Source organism: Muscardinus avellanarius (assembly GCF_963383645.1).
Source record: "Muscardinus avellanarius genome assembly, chromosome: 11".
Lineage (NCBI taxonomy): Eukaryota > Metazoa > Chordata > Mammalia > Rodentia > Gliridae > Muscardinus > Muscardinus avellanarius.
The window spans coordinates 92,868,359-92,892,172 of record NC_137797.1 but is presented as its reverse complement, the minus strand read 5'-3'; the positions used below and the strand labels follow the sequence as shown (position 1 = coordinate 92,892,172).

Sequence of the window (23,814 nt, the reverse complement as noted above, 5' to 3'; positions counted from 1 at the left end):
TGCAATTTAGTGAGACTTTGTTTGGGTGGCTTGTAATCCCAGTACTTGGGAGGCTGAGACAGGAGGATCACACAGGTTCAAAGCCAGCCTCAGCTACTTAGTGAGGCTCTCAGCAACTTAGTGAGACCCTGTTTCCAAATAAAGTATAAAATAGGTCTGGAAATGAAGCCTGGAGGTAGAAAGCCTTTGAGTTCTATCCCTAGTACCCACAAAAAAGAAAGAAAAGAAAAGAGAAGAGAAGAGAAGAGAAGAAAAGACAAGAAAGGAAGAAAGGAGGAGGAGGAGGAGGAGAGGAAGGAAGGAAGGAAGGAAGGGAGGGAGGGAGAAAAAGTAGGGCTGGGAGTGTAGCTCAGAGTTGGAATGCCCCTGGGTTCAAACCCCAGTAACACCCCCCCACACACACAGTATATACTGATTAAATAAATATACTGTGTATATTTCACAAATACATTCATGCAATGCAATTAATATTATAGTCACTAAAATAAATGAAAAATATAAAATGTTATACATTTGTGACACAGCAAGGGAAAAAAACCAAGATACCAAAGTTGCAGTTCTCAAAAGTACTTTGGAGGGGGGGAGGCACACGCGTGTGCACCTGTGTGTGTGCGTGTGCATGCGCGCGTGTGTGTGTGTTTGTGCATGTAGTATATGCTCAGGAAAAAAGACTCTAGGATCTGAGAGTGGCTATATCCAAACAGTGGAATCTAGATTATTATTTCTCTTCTTCTTTTTGCTAACCTAAAGTTTTTAGGTTGGCTACTAACATCAATGCACACTACTACTATAGTCTGAAACAATAATATTTTGGAAAATCCATGCGGTCCAGTGAAAGCAGTAGCTTTTTCTTGTTTTAAGTGTATACAGGGCTCTCCTTCCCATACAGCAGACCCCAGAGAGCATGGAAGGACCCACGCAGAGCGGTGCTACAGGGATCTGAGGCCTGGTCACAGGTCAAGGCCAGGAAAGGAGGTAACCCGCTGCATCACACCATAGTTCTGACTTAGTCCTTTGGTGGTAGGTCAGGAAGGGCCACCCTGCTGAAGAGAGGAGGAAGGACTCACCAGATGCCACCTCCTTACCTATGAAATTGATGGCAGCCTCCCTGAGGGAAGGCTGAGGGCTCTTCAGGAAGCCAAAGCTCTGGAACATTAGCTCCCCCAGGAGCTCGTATTTGCCCTGATGGACCTGTGGAGCCAAGGATAGGTGGTGCTGACCAGGAGAGGGTGGCCCCGGGACCCTGCACCAGACCTCAAGACCGCACACTCTCTACCTAGCTACAGCAGCGGCCGTCTGTCTTCCATGTTCATCTGATTGAACATGCAGACTCAGATGCCATCCCTTCCCCAGCCCCCAGCAACAGCACAGACTCAGCAGGAATTCATCAGAGAATGTCCTCCACACTCCAAGGGAGAAGACAACTGATGTGGCCCAGGAGACCCAGGCTTGAACAGCGGCCCCGGCACATGCGGGCTCCACTGTCCTCACTGTGGAGGGGACCTCAAGCCCAGGGCCTGGGGATGTGGCACAGTGGTAGAGCGCATGCTTAGCACATGCAAGGCCCTGGGTTGCATCCTCAGTGCCCCCAAAGAGGGAAAAGAAAGAAAGCCTGTCCAACCACTCTCATGAATTCGTGAGTCTCCGGTGGGGTCATGGGTAACAAGGGGCTTTGCAATGTGCTCTAACTAAACGTTGTCTAATATTGGAATTACTCATTAGCTCTCAAATAAGTTGATAAGCCTTATTTGCTTTTCAACAAGGAATCCTGCTCTCTGGCTTCTGCGTGATTTCACAGGAGCCACAGGCTCCTCGCATGATACTGACCTCAAATCCTAACAAATCCTGCCCACATCTTTTCCTCCCATTCTAACTGGGAAACCTATGTCCTGGCGCGATCCTGTGACCGGGAAGGATCTCTTATCCTCCTGAGGCAAAGACTAGGATGTTTGGAGGGGCAGCTCCAAAACCTGGGAAGTGGCGCCGTCACACATGTGGGTCGTCAGCGTCGACTGATGAGAATGAGAACCAGTGAACTGCAGGAGGCTGTCTTGGGTCAGCCCTCCTCCACGCTGCCTGACCACCCAGCCCACTGCTGAGTCTCCAGCGAGAACACTGCGACAGCTCACTCACCAGGAACTTGCATGTTTCTTCTACCACCTCGATGTGATCGCTGAGTGTGGTATGCCGGAATATCTGTGTGAGTGAGGTCCAGCCAATCACAGTGGTCCACTCAGAGAGCGTCACTCCACAGGCCTAGGGGATGGAGATAGGAGAAGCCTCAACCCCACCGTGGCCTGGGGCTGTGTGGGAGACCCTGAAGAGAAGACCCAAGTGTCCAGAGCCTGCCCAGAGGATGACTCCCAACAGGTGGGTACTGAATGGACGGCCATGGCGGGGTTCATGACAAATGAGCCACGGGGGAAAGGGAGGGGGCTGTGCCACAGCGGAAAGGGAGGGCGCATCAGGCCCGAGGCAGGCAGGACGGAGGTGACCCGTACCTTGACCACCTCGATATTATTGTCCTGAATGCTGAGCAGCAACGGGACTAGAAAACTGTGTATCTCTTTGCGGACAGAGGATCCAGGTTTGAATTTGAAAATTCGACGTAGCATGTAGCCCAGGGCAGAGGTAGCTGCGATCCTCACCTGTTCCCTCTCCTGCCATGAAAGCACAGTGGGTATGCGGTGGCTGTGATTCCCTGGCCCTGCCCTCACTCCTCCCACATCTCAGGCCCGCGACCTGAGCACACCTACTGCCTTGTGCTTACATAACGTTAAAGCAACATGGCTCGATTTTCTAAGTCTCTTCAGATTCCTGTAGCAAATAAGGCGGTTTTTTAAAGCACAATACTCGGAAAACCAAGTTCATCCTTTCAGTCCTATCACGAGCCATATCTACATCTTCTTTGTCCTCTTTAGGAGTGTATTTAAAGAAGGTCAGATTTTTAGCTTGTGTTAATTAATAATAGACACAAACAGCTAAGCTCTGTAGCTTTCATTATGTGTCAATGGAATATTTCTTAAGGGCCTCTCAGGAGTTAGATACAATGTCATCAAGAAATAGTAGAGTTCTATTTTTAAATTCCTAATGGTTCTGAACTATTAGTTGGGGTCCCTCTAGAGGACACACAGTTTTCCTGAAAGACAAACTGATAACAAAACTGGAATTATTACAGTCGCATCCCAGCCCTCAGCGTGGACCACAGAAGACTGCCGAAGGGAGTGGCGATGGGTCTGAGAATGCTCTGAAATTAGGCTGGGAATATAGGTAGTAGAGGGGACGACTCCTGGCTGCCAACAGGATGGGTCTGGAGGGTGCTGTAGTCCAGCCACAGAGTGGAATTTCTCCTTTTATCATGTTCACTCAATATTCACTTTTACCAAAGAGCAAGCAGCAGGGGCTGTGTCACCCCAGCAGAATAGGGAGATTCTAGCTCAAAGAGGTGGAGAGTTTCCTGGGTATCTGATAACACTCAGGAAGAGCAGGGAACCCCTGGCCCAAAGATTGGCTAGTGAGCCGGGCGTGGTGGCGCACGCTTGTAATCCCAGCATTCAGGAGGCTGAGACAGGAGGATCGTGGTTCGCAGACAGCCTCAGCTACTAAGTGAGGGCCTTTGCAACTCAGTGAGACCCTGTTTCAAAAAATAAAAAAACTAAAAATATAGGGCTGGGGGTGTAGCTCGGAAGCAGAATGGCTCCATCCTCAGTTCCGCAAGAAAAAAGAAAAAGAAAAAGAAAGACTGGCTAATGGCAGATCAAACTATCCATCTATCCCCAATGTTCTCCTGCAATTACTGGGAATCAGGTCACAGTAATAGGAGCTGCTTTCACAGAAATCTCTCATATCAAGATGCTAGAAACCAGCCCCAAGATTCAGCACACATATGGAGAACCAACACTACAAAAAGTTTTTTTGAAAATCAAAAAAAAAAAAAAATCTAGCATCCAAGTACACACCATTACTAATACAATCTGAATAATATTTTATAGCATGTTATTGAGTCCTCAGAAAGTTTTTTAAAAGAAAAAGAGCTTTCAAATTCAAATGTTGACATTACAAGATCAATATAGACAAATGAAAGACATTATCCCCACGAGAAAATGCCATAGTTACTGAAATATCATGACCTCGACCGGAAAAGAAAAACAAAATCCCTGAAAATAAATAAGTAGAAATTCAATTGATGGGTTGAATAATACAATAATAACACCTAAAAAATAGTTGAACTTGTTAGATAAAAGTTAGCTCAGGAATTCTGCCAAAGTGGAAAAAGAGATGGGAAATATGAAAGAAAAATTAAGAAATTTGGAGAGTAAGTCCAAAGATAGTACAAAGAATTGAGGACAGACCAGATAAAAAGATAGAAAAACCTTGTGAACATGCTAATAAATCTGATTAAGTATTGACTGTGTGAAATAGTGCAATCATGATGATGACATAGAGATCAAATGAAGAGATTTTAAAAGTAGGCAGAACTTAAATACTAGACAACATTAATGTAACATGAAAGGATATGATTATAATTAAAATATTCTAAGATTCTTAAACTATTTGGATGGAAAAATATGATCGTCAAGCTTCGTTGAGCCAACTGTACATTCTAAATTCTAAAGTAGCTAAAAGATGGATAAATTAGCCATTGGCCTTGCCGTTGAGTGTCAGAAAGGAGATGAGACCACACATAAATAATTAAAATCCAAGATTCATAAATTGAAAAAGTTATAAATGCCAGAGCAGAGTACGTATGAGGATGTGTTTCTCCGGAATGTCAAGTCCCTCCCAGCTTTTTGGTTCTATCATCTGGGAAGGAGAGATGAAAAGCAAGAAACTTGCTATTGGTCTGAGCCTCCGATTTCTCTTGCCACAAAGATCCTAGCATTCTAAGGACCTTGTACTGTTTGGAAGAAGGGCAAAGTCATCATCCTCCCACTTTTCATACCATAAGTAGAGTCTGTGGAGCGGATTCTACCTAAATCAGAACCAACCTCCTAGAAGTGTGCTACCTGTGTACTTTTCCCCTGGTGGTTCCTTTGGGAAATTCTTGTGAAAAAAAAAATAAAGTGGCTAAGTGTATGTGACAGGGGATGCATTTGAGATACAATGCTTAAATGGCCGAATCTCCTTGTCTCTACCCCCAGTTATTCAGTATTTCACCTGAGCCCCAACCCAATATCCTTAGTTCCTCTTCCAAGGTTCCTCTTGAGCCCCAGCCCACATTATTCCTAAATGATCCAGGAACTTAGACCCATACGTCATTCATGAGTGGACGCAATTCCTTGGAGATGCTGCAAAAGACCATCACGGTGTCCTCTCCCTGCCCGTGGTAGATGATGTTTCTCAGGCTCTTCACCGCCTGCACTGCCACTCGTGCTTCACTATTTAGGAAGTCTCGCAAGATTGGAATCAAGCTCTTAAGAACCTCTGACTATTTGGAAGAAAGCAGTGATTACTCATCACCCTGGGGATCCACACAGCACTCTGTGGACAGGGTTTTGAGAAAGCAGATGGCACTTAAGTGAAAGGCAACCTGGGGAATCTAGGGGTGATCTGAAAGGAATGGGAACGAAAGGCTCAGAGGTCTGGGGCAGCTTGAGGACAAGCTGATAGGGGTCTACAAACTAGACACCGTGGTGTCTTGGGATGAGGGGAAGGGAATTCACAAAGGCCTGGGCAGCTGAGGCCCAAGGGACATATATCAAAGGCTTCAGGGATGCACTGGATATCACTGGGTGAGTCCTCCCCACTCTCACATGTCCTGGGTGCAGTGCCATGTTACTGATTCCTCGGAGACCAATTTCCTTCATAATGAGGTTGGGCTCCTTGACCCATCTGATTAGATCACCCCAAAAGTCTTGCCCCAGGATCTGTGCCACCGACTGGTGCCAGAGGAGCTGTGGAGGTGAGAAGAATAAAGCCACGGCTGGAGAAAAGTCATGAACACCCAGAATTTCCCTAGCCTGCCTTCAGACCCCATATTCAGCTCAGGACAGTGCCTAGTTGAGAGCAGGGGCAGATCCGTACATACAGGGTAGATGGAGATAAAGGGTAAGGACTTGGGGATGGTGCTGATGAGGCTTGAATTTGGGTCCAGACACTTGGGTCTACGGATCATTCTAGATCTGCTAGTCTCTTCCTCAGGGTTTCCCTGCCTCCTTTAACCAGGCCCCTGAAGTACCAGGAAAGGAAATCTCATTTTCAATGGCTTAATTCTATTCTTCTCTCTTCTCTGAGAAAAAAACTTAACACTCTGTTACACAGTCCCTCAGCTGCAGGAAATGAATGACTGGCACTTCCCCACCTTCACCTGTACATAGAAGGTCCTGGCCATGACCCTCTCATGGTCATCGACGCTGTATAATAGATTTCTGACATGGTGCAGAATTCGGTGCAGGATCAAGGGTTCGCAATTCTTCACAATGCCGCTGGGATGAAACACAGGAAGCTATGAGGGGTAGTGGCTAGGGATCGTGTGCACAGAGGAGGGAAGATGCGAGGGCTGAGGAATCAGGAGACCAGAGGGCTAGGAGATGGGGAAGGGAGAGTCAAAGGTTGCTTGCACCTGGAAGGTTGGGGCCATGGGACTGGCTGGTGCCAGGGATGCTGGGGAAATGGTCCCACCTTGTCAGGTCCATGATCCCTATGTAGTAAGATCTGGGGCTGGACAGAAGGTCCCAGCAGTGACATTCATTAGCATAGAGCACCACTTTATCATATGCAGCTGCCATAAGCACCAACTTCACTGCTTCCATGGCACAACTGAAGGCCACCAGTGTTGAGTTTGTAAGAAGGAACAGAGGGACGGACAAGAAGTTAGGCCCTGGCTTGCATCCCTCTGCTGGCTCTGGTTGCTAGGTTCTACTTTTCTGCTGATGAGAGTTCATGGCTCTGTGGAACCCAATGCCAGGTACTCATCCTTTTACCCCTCTAACCCTGGTCTTCACTCAACCAGAGTCCCCTGAGAGACTGCAGAGCTTTGTAGCACCACGCTTCCCAAGTTCTACTCTCCAGGGCACAGGAGGGTTAGGATCTCTCCTCATCAAGACGTCTACCTAATCAGAATGTCTCTGCTTTATTGGTTGTATTTGTTTTCATTTTCATATACTATTTCATCTGAATAAAATGTTCTGAAGCTAAAGCAAAAATTATGGCTTATTCAGAAGTCTAACCCTATTCCACAGATGAATGGACTGAATTCTAGTGTAACCTGTACCAGATGGCAAAGACATCCAGACTGATTGAAATGGCCAAACCCACATGGAGAAAACGGCAAAGCCTTTCTCTGTCACTTGCCATTTAAAAGGAATCTCATGTGCAGTTAAACATGTGGCTGTGAACTGTTGTGTTCATCAGTAGAAAAGCGCATGCAGTAGAAGGACTAGCAAAACATTTGGAAATCTGCGAGAAAGGTCTAGTTTCTGATGTTGCAGCAGCCACGGCCATGCTCTACCTCCCCTCTCTACTGCTTCCTTCCTCCTACCCCTAGGGGATCAGCATGTAGTGTTCCAGGGCTCTCAGTTCTGCTCCATCACCTGGGGGTTGGCTTACCTAGTGGGGTCAAAGGCCTTGTTCTTGCTTCCCTGAGCCCCCTCCTTGGAATACACTATCATCTTCTGGGGAATGCGTTGCTCAGTCACCCAGCAGAGGTGACACAGCACAACCAACAGCAGTCGTGGGTAGAGCTCCTGGACAGCCTCCTGGCACAGAGGCCCCGACAGCATCTCACACAAGGCGCACGATACCTGGGAGAGCGGGAAGCAGGGTGACCAGGCCTGGGCCATGACCCCTCACAACTCAAAGCCCACCCTGTCCTGCCTTCCCACTGCTGAGCGGGCGCAACTCATTCTGACTCAACACTCTAGAGAACATCCCCAGACTGGAAACCCAGCCTCATCCCTATAGAAATGAGAGCCCACGCACGCACGTGCAATCTCATTTCTCTTCTGGACACTTGACTTTGAAAATGAAAAGGGATCAGGTGCCGTGATGCATGCCTGTAGTCCCAGCTAATTGGGAAGCTGAGGCAAAAGGGTTGCTTGAGTCCAGGAGTATGGGGGCCAACCTGAGAAAGCAAGGCCCCATCTACCAAGAAAAAAGGAGAGAGAGAGAGAGACAGAGACAGAGACAGAGAGACAGAGACAGAGAGACAGAGAAGGAAGGGAAGGAGGGGGAGGAAGAGGAGGAGGAGGAAGAGGAAAGGGGAACCACTTCGGCCAATGATTTGGGGAAAATTTTATCCACCTTGCAAGTAACCAATCCCATCCCCACCTGCACCCCAAGCCTCCAGTAAAATGATGCCAGCCCCAGAACCAGGGTACAGAAAAAGCTGCTAACCTTGCATGTCAATTTCCTTGTCCCTAAAAAGAACTGACCCTGCCTTTTCTTACTCATGTAGTTCTTAGGTTCACAGGTACAACATGGAAGCTAAAGTGCTCCTCTCATGTATTAATGATTCCGGGGGAACCTCTTTGCCCCTTCCCTGTACCTGCCTGCCCTCTCAGGCCAAGCCCTTTGGTCTTTCGCTCTGCCCCCCGATCCATACCTGGTCTTGAGGTCCATCCCCTCCCTTGTACTGACCGCCACAGGCAGGAAGGCCATCTCCTTCACTTCCTCACTGGGTTGGTTCTTCTCCAGGATGCCAATGAGCAGCTGTAGGACACTGACTGTGGTCTCTCGCTGGGTGCCAAATGCCCTCCAAAGGGCCAATTTGGTTCTGCAGGACCCAGGAAAAGCTACATTATGGGCCCTGATGACCATGCTTCTGGGACTAGGCTGGTATCCAGTCATGAACAGCCAGTTCCTGGGGGCTAGAGGTAGCAAGACCAAAGAGGAACAGGCCAGCCAACGTGGCAATGGGAGAAGGGGGGAGCATCCTTGAGCAGGGATGTTTATTCTGGGGATGGGGCCAGGAGGAGGTGTCTCTGGGCCATGAAAGGTACCTATCCCAAGGCAGGGGCTTGTTGAGCAGCAGGGGCACCACAGTGGGGGTGTTGCTGCCAGCCAGTGAGCACATGGCCTTCAGGGTCTCCTCCTTCGTGCTGGGATCCAGCTGTGAGTTGAGCCGTTCAAGGATGCCTTCCACAATTTCCTCGACCTGGTGGGAGAGCCAGAAATCTCTTTAGCTCCTTCTTTCTTACTTTCCTCCTCTACCAATTCAAGTTTTTCCAGATTCAAGGGGTCTGACTGCAATCCTGCCAGTGACTCCCTCTTCTTGAGGCAGAGTTCTGAGGTGCCAGAGGCTAGACCAGCAAAGGACACAGAAAGAACACAGCAGCTGGTGCCACGGCCAGAAGTCTTCCCACAGCCCCAAAGCCCATGGAGGAGCTGGCGCTTCAATGCTGGCTTCCTTCTAACACACGTCCACGTTTCCTCTCCCAGCTGAGATCCACCTTTAACCCTCAAAACTGCCATAAAAAATTAGCATTGGAGGTTTGGGTTGACCACAGGTTCTGTCCTGGTCCTAAAACCTCTAATACACAGCCTCTGGGAAACCCATTAAAGTACACTCCATGCATCTCCATAAAGCCCATTATAAAAGGGGCAGTGGCCATTCAGAGAGCTGCCCTATGTGACACCATTTTATAGTTCTGTCCAGTGAAGTATGAAACGGACATTTTTAGGCACAACTTGCCCAGTTTTACATGTTAGTCTAACACACACACACACACACACACACACACACACACACACACACAAATGTCAGAATAATTCCATTAACTTGTTGGTCTGCATTGCACTGTTTAAGCTCCCTGGCACCCCAGGAAACCAGAGTAAACCCCTCCAACTATGTTTCCCTATGCTCTGGCTATGGGGCCTTCCCAACACACCCCTGCACATGATGTCATTGACTGAGGAACCAGCCTCCAAGATAGGAGTGGTTACGCACAAATGTCGGAGCACAATGAGAAAATCTAGTCCAAGGCTACATGTCGTGGAGAATGATTTAAGGCCAACAGGGGAGAAGGGACTTGCCCAAGCCCTTGAGCTCGTTAGTAGCAGAGCCAGGCAAGAGGCCAGAGCTCCTGTTTGCCGGGGTGCCACAGTGCCGCCTTACCTTTATCATGTCCCGGCCCCGCTCTTTCATGACGGCACTCATCAGCTGGGCTGCAGCCAGAGACACCTTGGCCTTGCTGTCAGTCAGGGCCTCCATGGCTGTGAGCACTAGGGTGGTAAGCTGGATCTGGGTGAAGTATTCTGCGAATGCCTGTAACAGGGCCACCAATCTGGACGTGCCCAGGCCCCTGCCTGTCACGGCCTAGGCTATCCTTCCTAGAGGACAAGGGAGAGCCCTCTTGGGAGCAAGTGCACTGTGTCCTTGGCCTGTATCAGGTGCCAGCTCCTAGAGGACACTTTCTCTGGGGAGAGTCCTTGGGGATGTGATGGAGAAAACAGTGACCTCAGGTCACTCTGTGGGGCTCAGAAGTAGAGGTTAATGAGGCAAAGCCATGGCAGAGATGGTCTGGGCCTAAGGTCTTTAGTGACATCTCTTTGGGGCCTGATCTGGGTTTACCTGTTGCTCATAAATCATCAAGACAAATGCATAAGGAGGGTGAACAGTAAAGAAGGATTGGGACCAGGATGCGTTAGGAAGGGTCCATGGCAACTCCAAGGGCTGTGACTTACTATGCATAGGAAAATTTCTCCTGGAGAAAAATTTCACATCCAGTGACAGAGAAGAAAGGCAAATGGCATGAAAGAGTCCCAGCCAAGAGTCCAGAGTATGATGTAAATGAGAGCCACAGCCCCTCCCCGCTTTGCTTCTAGCCCCACCCCCTCACCTGGGCAATTCGACGGGTGTTGTTATAGAACACGTTGGCACTGTAGACCTCGCTCTTGCCCTCTTCTTCCCACAAGCCTTGTTTTTTCCTTTTCATTTCTGAAACAAGATACCCCACTCTATCCCTTAAATACTGAGAAAACTTCTTAGGCCTCCATTTCAGGGAACCTGGCCTAGCATGAATGTTCCAGGAGGCTGGGAGTAGAGGAATGATAAGAGCTAACATCACATGAATCTACACTTTGCTTGTCTCAAGACAGACATAACTGGATAGAAACTAACTGAAATTAATGGTTCCCTGAGCAGCTATTTTGTCCCAAGAGGGCCAGATATTCAGATGTTGGAGCAGGTTCCTCAATAAGGAACTCGGGCGACATCTTGGCCCAGTCTTCAGGGATGACGTGAGTAGGGATGGCCAGGCCTAATGGGAAGCTGGGGGAACGGGCAGAGGGACTCTCCGTACGCTTTTGCAGCTTCAGAATACAGTAGAGGTTGTAGACAGCCTGTGCAGACAAGAAGCAGATGTTGTCCACTGGGTCCTGGCAGCGTATAGCCAGCAGCCTTACTAAGCGCCCCAGTCGGGTAAATTGAATTTCTGCCTAGGGAGGAGAATTGGAAGTCACAAGTTATCCCAACCAATCCTTAAGGCTGGGCTATCACAGGGAAAAGGACTGGGAGGAAGATCCACACGCCAGAGACACGAGAGGTGGGACGAGGTAAGACGAACATAAATGGAAGGAGTAGAGGTGCAGTAATTCTGTGGTAGAAAATTTACCTAGCATGCAGATGCCCTGCATTTGATCTCCAGCATCGTGTGTGTGTGTGTGTGTGTATGTGTGTGTGTGTGTGTGTGTATTTGATATTTTATTCCCATCACATATATATATATATATTCCCATCACACATATATATTCCCATCATATATATATATTTGATATTTTATTCCCATCACATATATATATATATATATATATTCCCATCACACACATATATTCCCATCACATCACATATATATATATATTTTTTGTTGTTGTTGTTGTTGTTGTTGTTGTTGTTGTTATTTTATTCCCATCACATTTGCAGTGGAGTTGAATTGCTGGAGTGATAACAAGACCAAGCAGTAGTGTCACTGAGGACAGGGAGGAGGGAGAACGGAGAATGAGGTGGGTACATAAGAGAGCAGAGGCTGAGGCCTGGAGGCTGGAGGCCAAGGCTGGGTGACCAAGGGCAGGCGATATACGTGATGAAGTCTGGGATAAAAGTCGGGATAAGGGTGACCAGCAGTGGCACCGTGGTCTAGGCTCTGGGGTGGGAACCCACTCACTTCAAAGTTTTTCAGTTTTGCAGTGAAGTCGAGGACACGGGCTGCACACCACATGGCCCGTTCCCGCTCATTTTCCTTTGGTGAATTCAGCCACGTGTCCAGTATCTGAAGGGAGAAGAGAGTGGAAAGAGAGGCCTCATTAGCTGCACCCCAGAAGGTAGAACCTGGAGCCCGGTTTCCACAAAGTATCAGGGCCATGCTTCTGAAAGGCAGACTTTTTTTTTTTTTTTATGTAGAGGCAGCTCAGTGTGAATCTTCTGCCTGAGGTCTTCATTTCCCCTGCTCCAATATTTTTCTAATCCAGGTGCCCTCTGGTTCCTATTTCTTTCAGACTGACCCAGTGGTTCTTAAACGTGTCGCCATACCCAATGGTTCCCCTACACTACATACCTCTCCCATTACTTTACTTTGGTAGGTTTTTTTTAAGGAGTATTACCAACTTGAAACCACCAATATATTAATGGATCTAAGACGCATTGAAGGCTACAAATGTTACAAACAGAGAAATATCCAGACACCATGTCACTTGGTGAAAGAAAACAAAGCCATCTGTGATAAAAAAAAAAATCTTACCATAAATGAAATCCAAACCTGACCAAACCTCTGGATCCATTAATTTATAGAAAATATTGATACAAAGGACTTGTGAAATGGACCCCAAAAGCACATAACCAGAATATGGAAAAACTAACAGAACAAATAACATGGTTTTCTCAAATAAATCTCAAGGGAAAAGTGACAAAAGGGAAATCTACAGGTAAGAGACCTAAGAAACAAATTGATTAACAGGAATGTATGTGCCTTATTCAGAACCTGATTGAAATAAACAGTTTTTTAGAAATTGTGAGGGATGTAGCTCAGTGGTAGCATAGCTGCCTTGTATGCAGTAGGTCCAGTGTTCGATCACCAGCTTCACAAAAACAAAACAAAATGAGACAATGAGAGAGAGCTAAATACTGCTGAAATACTCAATGATATTAGGAAGTGAAACTAAAGCTAAATTTTAAATGTAGTCACAGGGCAGATACATATTTTTAATTTGAATTCTTATCTTTTGGGTAAACACTGAAATATTTATAGATAAAACTGTATAAAATTTTCCGGGCATGGTGGCGCACTCTTGTAATCCCTGCGCTTGGGAGGCAGAGACAGGAGGATCGCGCAGGTTCGAAACCAGCCGCGCGCACTGGCTTAGCAGACCCTGTTTCCAAATTAAAATGTAAAAATAGGTGTCTGGGAGCGTAGCCCGGAGGTAGAAGGGCTTCCAGGAACCCCAGTACCACCAAAAAATAATCCAGGCGTAAGGAAGTTGGGTATATGACATTTGTACATAAGTAAAATAAGATGTGTTGTGATTCGTCCTTGAAGCTAAGTGATATAGTACTTGGGGTTCAATATATTACTTTCTATACTTTTGTAGATTCTTGATTTTCTATGAGAAAAAAATTAAATAAAAATGTAAAATCTGCAGCCGAGCGTGATGACGCACGCTTGTAATTCCAGCATTCGGGAGGCTGAGACGGGAGGATCGCGGTTCGCAGACAGCCCCAGGTACGTAGTGAGGCCCTCTGCAATTCAGTGAGACCCGGTTTCAAAATAAAGAATAAAAAATTGGGCATCCCTGGGAGACAAGCACAGTGCCATGCCAGGGTCCCCCCACTGACCTCCAAGCAGACCTGGATCTGCGTGGCTTTCTCAGTGACGAACCCCTCCATGAGCCTTAGGAGAGACTGGAGGGTCTCCCTGAACAGTTCCTGAGGAGAGAAGAGGGATTACAGTGCTGATGAGGTAGCAGACCCCCCTCTTTTTTTTTTTTTTTTTGCAGGTCTGGGGATGGAACCCAGGGGCATTCGACCCCCGAGCTACACCCTCTGCCCTATTTTTTATTTTTTATTTTGAAACAGTTCTCTCTAAGTTGCGGAGGACCTCACTAAGTAGATGAGGCTGTCCGCGAACCGTGATCCTCCAGTCTCAGCCTCCCGAATGCTGGGATTACAAACAAGCGCCACCACACCCGGACCTTCCCTCCCAGACCTATTTTATATTTTTATTTGGAAACAGGGTCTGCGCAATCCTCCTGTCTCTGCCTCCCAAGCGCAGGGATTACAAGCGTGCGCCACCATACTCCAGCCCTTCCCGTCTTTTAAACTCTAGTGGACACTCTGCTTCCCCAGGAAGCGCCCCCTTTGCTCAGTTCTGCTCCTGTATTTTTTTCTTTTCTTTTCTTCTTTTTTTTTTTTTTGTAATACTGGGGATATAACACAGGGGACTTCTACCTCCGAGCTACACCCCCAGCCCTATTTTTTAGTCCTTTTTTTGGTGGACCTGGATCCTCCTGTCTCAGCCTCCCAAATGTTGGGGTCACAGCCAAGTGTGGTGGCGCACGCTTGTAATCCCAACACTTAGGAGGCTGAGACAGAAGGATTGTACAGGTTCGAAGCCAGCTCCAGCTACTTAGTGAGGCTCTCAGCAATTTAGTGAGACACTGTTTCCAAACAAAATATAACAAATAGGTCTGGGAGTGTAGTCTGGAGGTAGAAGGCCTCTGGGTTCCATTCCCAGTACCACAAAAAAAAAAAAAAAAGGCAAATGCTGGGATTACAAGTGCGTGCCACCACACCCGGCCTTTATCCTTTATTTTGAAACAGAGCCTCACTGAGTTGCAAAGGGCCTCACTAAGTAGCTGAGGCTGTCTGTAAACTGTGATCCTCCGGTCTCAGCCTCCCAAATGCTGGGATTACAAGTGTGTGCCACCACGCCCAGCCTTTATCTTTTATTTTGAAACAGGGTCTCACTGAGTTGCAAAGGGCCTCACTAAGTAGCTGAGGCCGGCCGTGAACTGCAATCCTCCTATTTCAGCCTCCCAAATGCTGAGATTACAAGCGTGTGCCACCATGGCCGGCTTGCCCCTGTATTTTCAAGTGCTCCTTGCCAACTAACTTGGATGCACTCCTCTGCTGTGTTCACCAGAGCATCCCTGTCTGCGTGGCATGCAGCTTGTCCCCTCACACCACAGCAGCACCCTGGGTCTTTCCACTCCTCACTCCCTACACTGGCTCCTTCGGGATCTGCGCATAGGGTGCGCTGTCCCAGTGGGCAGCAGTGCTGGGGCCAGCTGGCACCTGGGGCAGAGGGTGGGGCTGGCACCTGTAGAGCAACTGACTCACAAAAACCAGGACAGCAGGTTTATTCCCTCGTGCCCTTTAGTGAACTGAGTGGTTCTGTCCAGCAACAAGAAGTCTTCGCCTCTCAGCCAAAACTTTATAAAGAAAGTAGGTGATTGGCCTCCAAGGACTCATACAAGACAGTTGTGACCCTCCAAAATGGACAAGAAGGGAAAATAAAAAGGAAAGGCAGCTTTATTCATGGAATAAAGTACTGAAGAGAAACCTACACCCAGATGAAAGCCATTCCTACGGGGCAACTGAGATCCCTTGCTCCAAGGGAAGACCTATCAAAATGCCCTCCCCATCCTAATGAGGAAGGGGTTCTCGTGGGAGCATGACCAGGGAAATCCGTGTTACATAAGATACTCCTCCAGGAGCAGCGGGGATTAAACTCTTCTGAGAAAGTCCTCAAGGAGACATAACCGGGGAAACCCACCTCAGCACTCTCTCACGCACTGGTTATTCCTTCTGAACTTACGTATACACAAACCGACAAAGAAGGATTCTGGGACATTTACTGAGAAGACTCATACATTCCTAGAATTAAAATATTGATAAAAAGAGGGCCCCAGCCAGTTACGTTGGTGCCTACCTGTAATTCTACTACTTTGGAGGCTGAGACAGGAGGATCACAGCCTCAAAGCCAGCTCCAGCAACTTACCAGGGCCCTCAGCAACTTAGTGAGAACCTGTTTCAATTTTTAAAAAAAGATGGACGTGGTAGCATACTCTTGTAATCCCAGTACTTGGGAGGCTGAGATAGGAAGATCAGAGGTGTGAGGACAGCCTCAACAAATAAGACTCATCTATCTAGTAAGACCCCATTTCAAAATAAAAATTAAATAGAGCAGTGTTACAGCTCAAAAGTAGAATGCTCCTGGGTTTATTCCCAAGTACCTAATAAAATAGGGCTGGGAGTGTAGCTTAGAGGTAGACTGCCCTTGGGTTCAACCCCCAGTACTACAAGGAAAAAAAAAGAAGAAGAAGAAGGCTCAGATCAGCAGAGCAACTGATCCTAAAAGAAATCACAATAATTAGGAAAAAAAATCAAAAACTTTGCTTCACAAAATTCTCATTGGCCTGGGATGCAGCTTGCTGTAGAGCACCTGCCTAGCATGTGCGAAGCCCTATGTTCCACTCCCGGCACTTAAAAAAAAGTTATTAATATCCTCAAAGAAATTCAAGAGACTATGGTGGCATCAATCAAAAGGGATGGCCAGTCAACTTGAAAGAACAATCAGAGAACTTGAAAGAGTTCCTAGAAGTGAAACATCAGCATGCGAATTGAAGCACTGGGTCCTTTCTTCCCTCACAGAAACACTACAGGCCTTTAGGACATGTACTCAGGTCTCATGGTGCTGGGACTCCCAGGGAGTTCTTTCTCCAAGGGCCATGGTAAATAAAATTGTGTTTGAGCCTTCCAGCCTAGTTTCAATGATATAACAATTTATAAGAGACAGACTGAGTGCCCACCTTTGGGTCCAAATATCAAAGGCGAGCAATAGGAAATCTTGAAGGTAGAGCTCACAGAGCTCAGGATCACAACCTCCTCCTTATGGAAGCTCTGCTTTCAGTGATTCCATTTATTAAAGAAGGGAGAAAAATCTTCCCATAAAACACCAAGTCTATACTCTCACCCTCTTAAAAAAAAATACAAAACGAAGGGAAAACCATCAGAATGAATTACCACATTGGCATGCCCCTCCTTGGGGCTGGACGCTTCCTTCTGCATGAAGTCTGAAGATGGCAGGCAGAGCACACTTCTGTAGCATGTGCGAAGTACCTCTGCTGTGTCTTCTGGTTGCAAGAGAGGCATGAGAGTCCTAAGGCCCAGAGTGAAGCGGAGCTGAAACCAGTGAGCGGTGGACAGAAATGACATCTCAGAGAGGAAAGATGTGGCAGGACAGAGAGACGGTGGGGACAGGGACCAGCAGCAGGAACCAGAGACACCAGAAGAAAGGCAGGCAGGCAGAGTGGGCAGCGCATTGTTACCTGAAGTCGGTGATGATGCACATGGCCTTCTTCCTGATGGAGCTGGAGATGCAGTTCATTGGCTCCTCCCTGATTAGCTCCTGTGACAACCATCCCCAACCCCAGAGAACAGGTAGATCATAAGCATGGTTTCTTACCATCCTCCTTGTCCATTCCAGGCCACACTCACAAAAAGATGGGACCTAGAACCTTCAGGGACGTCTAATACTGAACTCTGAGGCACAATACCCCCTTCCTACTTCAAAATGTGCCTGCCTCAAAGCACTCACTCCCACCTGGAGGACAGAAAAGGAAAGACTAAGGTAAAAGAAAGAACTGGGCCGGGCGTGGTGGCGCACACTTATAATCCCTGTGCTTGGGAGGCGGAGACAGGAGGATCACGCAGGTTCAAAGCCAGCCGTGCTGGCTTAAGAGACCCTGTTTCCAAAAATAAAATAGGTCTGGGAGTGTAGCCCGGAGGTAGAAGGGCTTCCAGGAACCCCAGTGCCACCAAGAAAGAAAGAAAAGAAGAAGAAGGAAGGAAGGAAGGAAGGAAGGAAGGAAGGAAGGAAGAAGGAAGGAAGGAAGGGAGGGAAGGAAGGAAGGACTGGAGGATCTGAGCTTCTTTCTTCCCAGCAAAGAGAAAGAAAGAAAGAAAGAAAGAAAGAAAGAAAGAAAGAAAGAAAGAAAGAAAGAAAGAAAGAAAGAACTGGAGGATCTGAGCTTCTTTCTTCCCAGCAAAGAGAAAGAAAGAAAGAAAGAAAGAAAGAAAGAAAGAAAGAAAGAAAGAAAGAAAGAAAGAAAGAAAGAAAGAAAGAAAACTGGAGGATCTGAGCTTCTTTCTTCCCGGCCTAGCCCAGAAGCCTACCAACAGTTTCCAGACCACCTCTCCTCCCTCTTCCCTGCCCTCCACTTCTTACCACCATGAAGGCTACAATTTCTAGTTTCTTGGGGATGATGAATCGCAAGGCAATGGGTTGTATGCTCAGGATGGTGGTCAGCTCGCCCAGGGCATTCAGGTAATCCATCTTCAGCCTGTTATTCTAAATTAAGCAGTGTGTTCAGAGATCCCCAAGGGAAGGAATGGCCATTTGGAGTAGGAAGAACTATACCTCCTGTAGCCTTCCCTCAGTTGAGGCCCCGCATGTTCCCGAGGGGCAGCTGAGGAGGGGCAAATCTGTGACACTCCACAGCGGGGAGGACTGCCCTTCTCACCAGCACTCTTCACAAAACTCTTAAACTAATATAGGCCCACTGTTGTCTCTTAAAAATTGTTTTTTGTGGAATATTGTCTTCTAAGCATGTCAAGTGGGTAGCAGATGTACAGGGAACAGAAAGGGCTTGCCCTCCCTACTCTAAGGACACACGTTCAAGACAACAGAAAAGGCAAGGTGGTTATCCTTCTGTCTCTTCTGAGTGCTTCTCGCTGAATGTGTTAGGGAAATCGGGCATTACCCTTCCCTCAAAGGAGAGGCCCAGAAAGAGTTCAAAGGCATGTCACACAGCATGTTCATGGGGGGAGGAGACACTTTTGTGTGTGTGTGTGTGTGGTACAGGGTATGGAACCCAGGGGCATTCTACCAAGCTATACCCCTAGCTCTGTTTTGTTTTTTTTTTAATTCTTTTGAAACAGGGTCGAATGCAGAAGGCCTCACTAAATAGCTAAGACTGGCCCCAAACCTGTGATCCTTCTGTCTCAGCGTACAAGTGTACGCCACCATGCCCAGCCAAGGAGATACTTTTCAACAGACCTCAAATGAATGTGCTCTCCTCTGGCCAGTGAAGAACTTGAGAGTGACATGATAAAAAATAAAAAAATATAAGAACCGGGAGCACTGAAATGGAGAGGAAGCAGCTATAAGAGCTCTGCTCCGGAGCTGCCTTCGAGGCTGGGCACCCGTTCTTTGGAGAAGAGAAGAGCATGGCAGGGACGGGCCCTGGACAAAGGAGAGGAAGCAGGATGTACCGTTTCCACGATGCAGTTGTGGTAGTGCTGTAGGGCCAAGGCCAGCATGGTATTCAAATGCAAGAAGACGGTTCCTTCGCTCTCCAGGATAATCTTGCTATAGCTTAAGTAGATGGTACTACAGACCAGCCCCCACTCCCTTTGCTGATATTCCTGTAGGAGCACGGGTTGAGTGGTGATTGCAGAGCCTGGGGCATGGGGGCAAGGGAGCAAGGGCAAGGGCAGGGAGGGTAAAACTTCTCTAAGATGGAACAGACCGAGAGGGGGCTTCACAGGTGAGTCACAAGCCTGGTAGGAGGCTACAGTGATGGGGATGCTGGCAGAGCCCGTGATAAGGCCATCACCTTCATCAGTTTGAGGATTGGCGATGTGTCTTGGTCTGTGAGTATAGTGCCATACTCTTGTAGCTGATCCAGGACTATCTTTGGATATTTCACGGACACGATGCTGAGTGCCACAGCAATGCCCTGTAGCAGGAACAGCACCAACCCCATGTCACAGCTTAGTGTGAGATGATCACTCCAGAACCAAGCATTTAGAGGGAAGAAGGGAAGGGAAAGGGAAAGTAAGGAAACAGAAGGGATATTTGGTTCCCTGGGGCTGGACTGCTTAAAATCTAAATGGAAGCCGGGCGTGGTGACGCACGCTTGTAATCCCCGTGCTTGGGAGGCTGAGACAGGAGAATCACACGGGTTCAAAGCCAGCCTCGGCCACTTAGTGAGACCCCGTTTCCAAATAAAATAGAAAATAGGTCTGGGAGTACAGCCCGGAGGTAGAAAAGGGTTCCACCCCCAGTACCACTTACACACAAAATAAGTGGTATGTACTTTTTAAAAATGACAAGTTTGTGAAAGATGAAGACTAAGGAACTGTTTCCGGTTACTTTAAAGAGAATGACAACTAAATGCACTTTTTGACTTTGAGTAAGAACCTAAAACAAAAAAAAATTATTTCTCTTTTGTTTTCAAAAACACTGGTGGGACTATTGGCAATTTTTTAATCGGGTCTATAACTTACATAATGAAACTAGAACAGTGTTAATTTCCTGATTTTGGCACTGTACCATGGGTATGTAAGAGAAAACGTCTATCTTTAAGTAATATACACTGAAGTATTTATTTAAATTTTTGTGGCACTGGGAAGTGAACTTAGGGGCACTCTACTCCCAAGCTCCACTCCCCAGACCTACTTTATCTTTTATTTTGAAACACAGTCTCACTAAGTGGCGGAGGCTGATCACAAACAAATCTTCAATTCTCCTCTCTCAGCCTCCCAAGTACTGAGATTACAAGCATGCGCCACCATGCCCTGCTTTTGTATTTTATTTTGAAACAGGGTCTTGATAAGTTGCTGATCGAACCTGCAATACCCCTGTCTTAGGCTGTCTTAGTCTCCTGAGTACTGGGATTTCAAGTGTGCACCACACATGGCTACTCTGAAGTATTCAGAGGTAAATAGTATAGTAAGTGGCTGCAACTTTCCTGAAAGAAAGTAAGATGTACATATAGGAAGAGAGGAAGAAAGGGAAAATATAATGAAAAATGGAAAAATTTTAAGCATCTGAGAATCTGGAAGAAGTTTACTCAGAAATCCTTTGCACTGTTGTTTTATTTTTCTTTTAAAACTTTTCTATAAGCATGAAACTATTACAAATAAAATGATTTTTAGAAAAAATATTTTTGTGGTACTGAGGGATTGAACTCAGGGATTGAACCACTGAGTGAACTTCTGAGCCCTTTTCACTTTTCATTTTGAGACAGGGTCTTGCTAAATTGCCCAGGCTAGCCTGGAACTTGTGATCCTCCTGCCTCAGCCTCCAGAGTAGCTGAGATTACAGACATGTGCCATTGCACCTAACTAGAAAATATTTTATAAGGAAGATACCATAGCCTCATTTTTTATTTTTTCAGAACTGGGGATGGAACCCAGGGGCATTGTACCTCCAAGCTACACTCCCATCTCTATTTTTTAGTCTTTTTATTTTTGGAAACAGGGTCCCACTAAGTTGCAAAGGGCCTCCGTAATTAGCTGAGGCTGTTTGTGAACCGTGGTCTTCCGGTCTCTGCCTCCCAAATGCTGGGATTACAACCGTGCGCCACCATACCCGGCACCATGCCCTCATTTTATAGAGGTACAGGCAGGTTCAGAAACTCAACCAAGGGCACACTGCTACTAAGTGACAGAATTGAAATTCTAACCCAGAATTGCCAAATCCTATCTTTTAGGTACCTGGCCATCTAGCTTTAAAATGAGAAGTGAGCCTAGCTTGGTGGCACACACTTGTAATCCCAGTACTTGGGAGGCTGAGGTAGGAGAATCACAGGTTCAAAGCCAGCCTTGGCAACTTAGCAAGGCTCTTAGTAACCTAAGGAGAACCAATTTCCAAATAAGAAATAAAAAAAATCAGGCTTAGGGTGTAGCTTGGAGGTAGAGTGCCTCTGGATTCAATCCCCAGTACCTAAATAAATAAATAAATAAATAAATAAATAAGGACTTCCGGGAAGATGGCAACAAAGAAAAACAGCATTTACGAGTCCTGCTAACACCCGATCTCTATTGCCACAAAATCAGCACTTTTTATAGCCAGAAAACACTATCAGAGAAATAAAAAATGTAAACACAAGGGACAGAGAAAAAGAAGACTAGAAGAACAACCAGAGACCAGAAACCAGCCTGTATTGGGGAGCCACACCGGCACCATCTTACCTCACAGCACCAGGCTGCAGAGAGAAAAGGGAAACAAGGAGCTGAAGTGAGCAGCTGTGGATCATTTGGGTGTAATTCAGCAATTCTTTCAGCGCAAAGAACGTCTAAAACTCCCAGTGGCCAAGATCATCACACCTTCCAGGGACTCAGAACGGAGCTCAAAACCAGAAAAGAAATACGCCAGCCTCATGGCTGAGGGCGTAGCAGCGGTGCCATATTGCCAGTAGTGGCCGCAACGGCTCCAGACCAGTGTGCACAATAACTGTAAGTGAAATTGTGCCACCTACAGGAGAAATTCCAGCACTGTACGCCCAGGGACATGTGCAGCTTTGATAATCTCCCTAGGTCTGAGATTTTGCAGTCCGACACAGTGAAGGAGTAGTGGTGGCAAAGATACCACACCCTAGTCACAGCTCCCCGTGGGAAAACGCCCAGCCTGGCACCCCCACAGTCTCGCGCAGCCTTGATTAACTCCCTAGGTCTGAGACTTTATGATACAACCCAATAAAGAGTAGTGGCGGCTGAGATTACAACAAACTCGAGATCCAGAGCACCCTAAGTGAAGTCGTGGTGACCTGGGGAAGAACCTAGAGAAGGCACAAACTTCTGAAATTATGGGAAAGAGGAACAACAATAGAGCAATGAATGCCCACAACCCCATAATATCAAAACCTAATAACACAGAAATTCAGAGATCTCCAGAAGATCAAATCAGGAATATAACTGTAGAAATAATACAAGACTTTCAAAAAGAATTTAGAGAGAGTTTAAAAAAAATAAAGGATGCAATCACTGAAGTAAAGGAATCAATTCAAACTATAAGCAATCGATTAGACCACATGGAGAAAAGAATCTTGCTCTTAGAAGATGATCACTCCAAAAACGAATGCATAATTTATAACTTAGAAAAAAAAAGACAGCAGAATTCTGACATTGAAGAAATATGGGCCCATTTTAAGAGAGCTAACCTAAGAATAATTGGAATAGAGGAGGGAAAAGAAGGTGAAACCAAAGGGATCAATAATCTCTTCAAAGAAATAATAGCAGAAAATAGCAGAAGTCAATACACAGGTCCAGGAAACTTATAGAATTCCCTTTAGACAGTATCAGAGAAAAGGTACCCTATGCCACATAATTGTCAAAATGACTAATGTAGAAGCCAAGCAGAGAATTTTTTTTTTGGTGGTTTTTGGTGGTACTGGGGTTCCTGGAAGCCCTTACCTCCAGGCTACACTCCCAGACCTATTTTATATTTTTGAAACAGGGTCTCTTATGCCAGCGTGGCTGGCATCAAACCTGCGCGATCCTCCTGTCTCTGCCTCCCAAGCGCGGGGATTACAAGCATGTGCCACCATGCCCAGCCCAAGCAGAGAATTTTAAAGGCAACAAAAACAAAAGGCCTAGTGACATTCAGAGGCAAATAAATTAGAATCACTCCAGACTTCCCAAACCAAGTCATGAAAGCCAAAAGGGCTTGGAGTAACATATTCCAAACTCTGAAAGAAAACAACTTCCAGCCAAAAATTTCATACCCAGCAAAACTATCTATCAAATTAGATTGGGAAATAAGAAGCTTCCATGATAAACAGAAGATGAAGAAATTTATGTCTTCAAAACCACCACTAGAGAAAATACTCAAAGAGATTAACTACAAAGAAGAAATAGGTAATACACACCAGAACCAGAGAAACAAGATTTTCTATCCAGCAGACAACTAAGCAAAGAAGAATACACAGTATTTGAAACAGAAATAAAATCTTAACATGTTAGAAATCAAAATCTATCTCTCAATAATCACACTGAATGTAAATGACCTCAATTCCCCAATAAGAAGATATGGCAAAATGGATTAAAAACCAGAATCCATCCATCTGCTGCTTACAAGAAACTTACTTTACAAGTAA

The 23,814-nt window shown here is 46.5% G+C and overlaps 1 protein-coding gene across 1 annotated transcript in view; it reads right to left on the bottom strand.

The window, feature by feature from the left end:
* The window catches only part of LOC308269583 (maestro heat-like repeat-containing protein family member 1), a gene marked incomplete at both ends in the record, with an annotated part of 61,498 nt that overhangs the window by 6,766 nt on the left and 30,918 nt on the right, over positions 1–23,814 (bottom strand). The window contains 20 exons of the mRNA XM_080704950.1: positions 1,086–1,191; positions 2,134–2,256; positions 2,502–2,660; positions 5,255–5,428; positions 5,754–5,894; positions 6,308–6,425; positions 6,622–6,759; positions 7,549–7,742; positions 8,578–8,713; positions 8,940–9,094; positions 10,055–10,204; positions 10,779–10,876; positions 11,241–11,376; positions 12,102–12,206; positions 13,766–13,855; positions 16,955–17,090; positions 17,260–17,339; positions 18,159–18,281; positions 19,205–19,357; positions 19,549–19,671. Coding sequence (XP_080561076.1) covers positions 1,086–1,191; positions 2,134–2,256; positions 2,502–2,660; positions 5,255–5,428; positions 5,754–5,894; positions 6,308–6,425; positions 6,622–6,759; positions 7,549–7,742; positions 8,578–8,713; positions 8,940–9,094; positions 10,055–10,204; positions 10,779–10,876; positions 11,241–11,376; positions 12,102–12,206; positions 13,766–13,855; positions 16,955–17,090; positions 17,260–17,339; positions 18,159–18,281; positions 19,205–19,357; positions 19,549–19,671 — 2,638 coding nt within the window. The remainder of the gene's footprint in view (positions 1–1,085; positions 1,192–2,133; positions 2,257–2,501; positions 2,661–5,254; positions 5,429–5,753; positions 5,895–6,307; positions 6,426–6,621; positions 6,760–7,548; positions 7,743–8,577; positions 8,714–8,939; positions 9,095–10,054; positions 10,205–10,778; positions 10,877–11,240; positions 11,377–12,101; positions 12,207–13,765; positions 13,856–16,954; positions 17,091–17,259; positions 17,340–18,158; positions 18,282–19,204; positions 19,358–19,548; positions 19,672–23,814) is intronic.